The following is a 4,553-nucleotide window of genomic DNA, read 5'->3' on the forward strand; positions in this document are numbered from 1 at the left end:
TGTATATAATATCTATATATAAATAAATGGATATATATAATATATATATTGTCTAAATATTGTCTTTATTTATCTTGTAATATCTTAATATTATGACTTATTCTCGTAATTTAAAAAAAATCTCATTGTGTGGCCCTAATACTCTATCGTACCTCTGACTCCTGTAGAGCTTCGAGTTTTCTCTTAAATCCACCCAGAGTTCAGAGTGCCCACATCTACACTCCTTTTCTCATTAAATGCTCCCCCCCCCCCCAAAAAAAAAATTGTATGTTTTACTTGTTTCTCTGCTCCAACACACCTGTTTTGATTGAATGGTGATTTGAAGCTTCTGCAGAACTTGGCGGTAATTCAGTCACTGAATCAGGTGCAGAGGAGCAGGGAGACAAACATGCAGGATAGTGGTGCTTGAGGACCAGAATTGCCTTCCTTTGTCTTAGAGCCACTGATAACGCACCATCAGTTTTCTGTCACACTTAGTTTTGGATTTTTATCAGCAGAGTTTTTTCATGTAMGTGACTATTTGAGGCTTACTTTCTTGTATGTTTTCTGTCTGACTGTCTAATTAAATATGCTGTCATGAAGCAAAAGACATGCATTTCAGTAACCACGATGACCTTAATGAACCGCTGGCGTCTTCTACTTTTATACAATTTGTGCATCAAATTTTAGTCTCATTTTTTAACTTTTGAGCTTTTGATAAGGAAGCTGGTTTGTGTTGATGTTCTGGGCAGTGTGTTGGTTTGTTAAAAACAGAGTTTAACTGTAAAAATCAAATTTTTTTCCAGACATGCAACAAAAAAAGTAAAGTCTGCAGTTTATCCTGCAGCCTGTTTTTGATGAGTTATATTTAGAACATATAAGCCAGTTCTTTGTTGTTGCTGTGGGAAGTTATTTCATTTTTTGGTCTCTCCTTTCTACACCCATAGAGGGAGGGGGGGTTGATGARGAGGCCCAAGCACTGAAGGAAGTGCGCCTCACTTAAAGCGACATGTAATTTCCTGGTTTGCTCGCTTGACGTCTTTTTTGGAAGTCGGGAGGTGATCGGGTGAAGAGAAAAAGAAGTAGGGCGCTGGTCTGGAGGGATGTGCGTCTGCTGCTCGCCACGGTCCACGCTGAAGGTTCACCTGAGACTGGGTTTCGTGAGAACCTGGCACCCGGCTCAGACTCAGACAATGAGAGATGGACTGGCACCTAAATCCATGCCAGTTGGTAAGACTCATGCTTTGAACGTTAGAGACCATCCTGTAGGGTAGATTGGGACGTTATTGTCCGGCTGCACAACCGGTGATCACATCACTCGTTGACTTGCTTGGTTTTCGGGGGAAATGCCCGCTGAAGGGTTTCTGTGTGTTAACTGCATGCAGTGACTAAGTCTGTCTGAAACAGCTCACGCTTTCCTCCCGTCTGTTCTCATCGTTATACGTCAGGGAACATTCTTCGTCTCGTTTGTCTCTTTGAAGCACGGGAGTTGTTGACGTGTTAATGAGGCCTCGGCTTCATTAAGGCAGAAGAAAGTTTAGAGTCTTGAGACCTGCGAGAGCTGCTGCGYGGAGGGAAGAGCGGCAGGATATGTTGCACTGCAGAGGCTGATTGAAGCCACGATAACAATCGAACATAAACATCCTCGCCTCACATGGCTCAAAACAACAACGCAAAAGAGCCAGTCTTGTAGAAGACGTCTCTTCGAGGTGTCCACCTTGACGCACCCTTACAGTCTTTGCATGCTTTCTGTCAAAACTCATTTTTTTAAAACTCTGTTGAAAAAGGAAAGAATTGGCTCATGTGTTCCTCGCTTCACGCTGCATCTCACTTTGCAACATCCTGTTACAAAAGCAGGTCAAAAGGTTTCATCTTTTCGGCCGCAGCGTCTCAGTAAAACGCTCAATCTGACAGCTCAACAAGCCACAAAAAGTCACATTTTTTTTGTTGTTTTGGATTTTCAAAAGGGGCGACTGCTGTTTCTTTGACTCGGGGCGTTTCTGCCCGAGGCCGATGGGGGATGAGTCTGCTGTCTCACAGGGTTGTTTTCTTGTTTCCTTCCTTCCCCTCTGCAGAAAGACGTCAGCTACCTGCAGCAGTGGCTCGAGGCGTTCGTGGCGTCCTTTGAGAGGCTCGTTGACGTGCAGTCGCTGGAGCCTCGGAGGTGGGTTTGGCACGGCCACTGATTCACCAGGTGTGTGCGTGCGTGCGTGCGTGTGTGTGGTTTACCTCTGTCTCCTGTCTCCCAGGTTGGAGGAGGGCGGCTCGGAGGTGCCGCTGCTCCCCAGGGAGGTGCTGGTGTTCCTCAGCACCCAGCTATGGCACAGTGCGCTCCACCTCAGCAGCTCCATGGAGCCCAACGGCAGCACCCCCCACCCGCTGCTGCTCATCAAGTTCTTCATCATCGTCTGCAGGTGAGCTCGCACCGTCCTCATCGTTAAACACGTTTTTTATGGTTTGCTCCGCTGCGGGAGTTAAAGCACATTTCAGAAGTTATTTGTGTCATTTTCAATTCAGTTTATTTATATAGCGCCAAGTCACAACATACATTATTTCAGGGCACTGGTATTTCCTGCATAGAAACAGTGTTTTAACACGTAATCCTATAAACACTGAAAGGTACTACATGTATGACTGACTAAACGTGAAGTACAGAAATACTATTGAAAGTAAAAGTAAGAGAGTTTTACTCACTGTTGAGTTGTGGTGAGGTGCTGCTGTCTTGAATTCTGAACTCTCCCCGTTCCTGACAGGGAATTTTCATGCATAATCAACATGCATTATGGGAAATGTAGTTTGTGGTTAATGCTGGCTTTAAAGCAGCTTATTGTGTGACATTAATACAGGACTGTTGAACAAAATGGCCCGGGGGTGGGGGGGGGGGCACAGTTACTCAAAGCCAAAAGCTTATTATCATCAGTACACTATTGTGATTAGTTCCCCATCCAAGTCATCCTCTATTTCGGCACGCTTCTCATCCTAAATACTTTGTCTTAGAGCTGCCGTTGTAATTTATATCTGTAAAGTTCATGTGCCAAATGCAGGCTATGCTTTTTGGTGCCTGTACAACTTACAGTTTTTTGAAATATTAATTTTTAAACTTTATTAATGGGTGTCAATAGAGCCTTGTATTGGTCCAATACTGCCCCTGATTTATGTGCTCAGCTTGGTACTGCACCATACTTTAATAATATTTAAACTCAGTACTTCAGTGATTACAATACTAATTTCTTTGTATTTTGATGTTTTACTATAATATTGCCTTGTAAGCATTTACATCTTACAGTATATAATATTGCTTTATTGTAATATATTACAGCTTTGTGTCAACGATCGTCATTGGCAATGTTGCCTCTTTCTACACAGAAAAAACACTGGGACTGTGCTTTCACACAGCTCCAATGGTCTCATGGTTAATGCCATGGACTTTCATGTGGGAGATCAGGGTTCAAAATCCAGATACAGCAACTTTAACTAAAAATCTCTTCAAACTTCATATTGTCACACAACTACCTTGATTACAAACACCTGCTGACGTGACAGGCACAAGCTAGTATAGAAATCACATTTGAACTTGCTCACAGCTCATTCTGCAAGTCCACTGCTGCAGGCAAAGGCATGCTACAAGGCAATGCACACTTGTTTTTACATCGTAAAAACCCATGTCTAGTTACTTATTATTTTGCTTTTTAAATGTGTTTATTTTGTTGCATTGAATCATAACTTTAAAGTTTAACAATGATATAAAAACTTTTTTACATAGTAAATTAAGTTTAAAAAAAAGGTTTTGTGGTCCGGATCCAAATCAACTTCATGAATTTGACACGTGACCTGTACCAAAGAAATCTTGAGTAGTTTTGGTGAAGTCTGTTACTCTGGTCATTAAATGGTTTGATGGGCTGGTTGTCATCAGCTGGCCAGTTCTCCACACATGATGGATGCAGTTTCATGGTTTTTCATGTTTAGTTGAACTGTTTTGCCCCATGGACGACATTATGACCTTTCATCATGTCCCTAATAGACACGTCCCCAGTTCAGGCCCACACGAGGACCTAAACACTCTAACACTCGGCCCAGATACCGCAAAGAGTGTTGGCCCTTTGGTTTGCTAGACGTGGTCCAGTATTTGGCCAGCTCCACATAAACCAAACCAGAACTGGGCCCCACGTGTCTGCTTGGTGGGATGTATTCAGGACTGTTGTGTGAGGGACCTCTGCTCTGGGTTTTGATTATTCTGACTGTTTACTGACAGGCAGCTTATTGGCGTTGGTGGTACTTTTGTTTTTCTTGCAGGAATATGGAGAACATCGATCCTGAAAAGACCCCCAGTTTCGTTTTTGAAATTATCAAGCTTTTGAACTTCTGTTTGCAGCAGGTAAGATCTTTTTTTTTTAAGTTCTTAAAGCCACATTTTGTCCAACGYGAACAGAGTTGTAAAGTAACTAAGTACAAATACTTTGTTACTGAACTTAAGTAGAATTTTTGGGTATCTGTACTTTACTTGAGTAATTATTTTTCAGCCTACTTTTTACTTCTACTCCTTACATTTTTAAAAAAAGTCAAGAAGTAGAAAG

The 4,553-nt window shown here is 42.3% G+C and overlaps 1 protein-coding gene across 3 annotated transcripts in view; it reads left to right on the forward strand.

The window, feature by feature from the left end:
- The window catches only part of nbeal2 (neurobeachin-like 2), a 75,703-nt gene that overhangs the window by 14,456 nt on the left and 56,694 nt on the right, over positions 1 to 4,553 (forward strand). For all 3 annotated transcript variants that reach the window (XM_014008793.1, XM_014008794.1, XM_014008795.1), the window contains 3 exons: positions 2,055 to 2,143; positions 2,229 to 2,393; positions 4,273 to 4,354. In XM_014008793.1, coding sequence (XP_013864247.1) covers positions 2,055 to 2,143; positions 2,229 to 2,393; positions 4,273 to 4,354 — 336 coding nt within the window. The remainder of the gene's footprint in view (positions 1 to 2,054; positions 2,144 to 2,228; positions 2,394 to 4,272; positions 4,355 to 4,553) is intronic.

The sequence above is a fragment of the Austrofundulus limnaeus genome, unplaced genomic scaffold, assembly GCF_001266775.1.
Source record: "Austrofundulus limnaeus strain Quisiro unplaced genomic scaffold, Austrofundulus_limnaeus-1.0 Scaffold52, whole genome shotgun sequence".
Classification (NCBI taxonomy): Eukaryota; Metazoa; Chordata; class Actinopteri; order Cyprinodontiformes; family Rivulidae; genus Austrofundulus; species Austrofundulus limnaeus.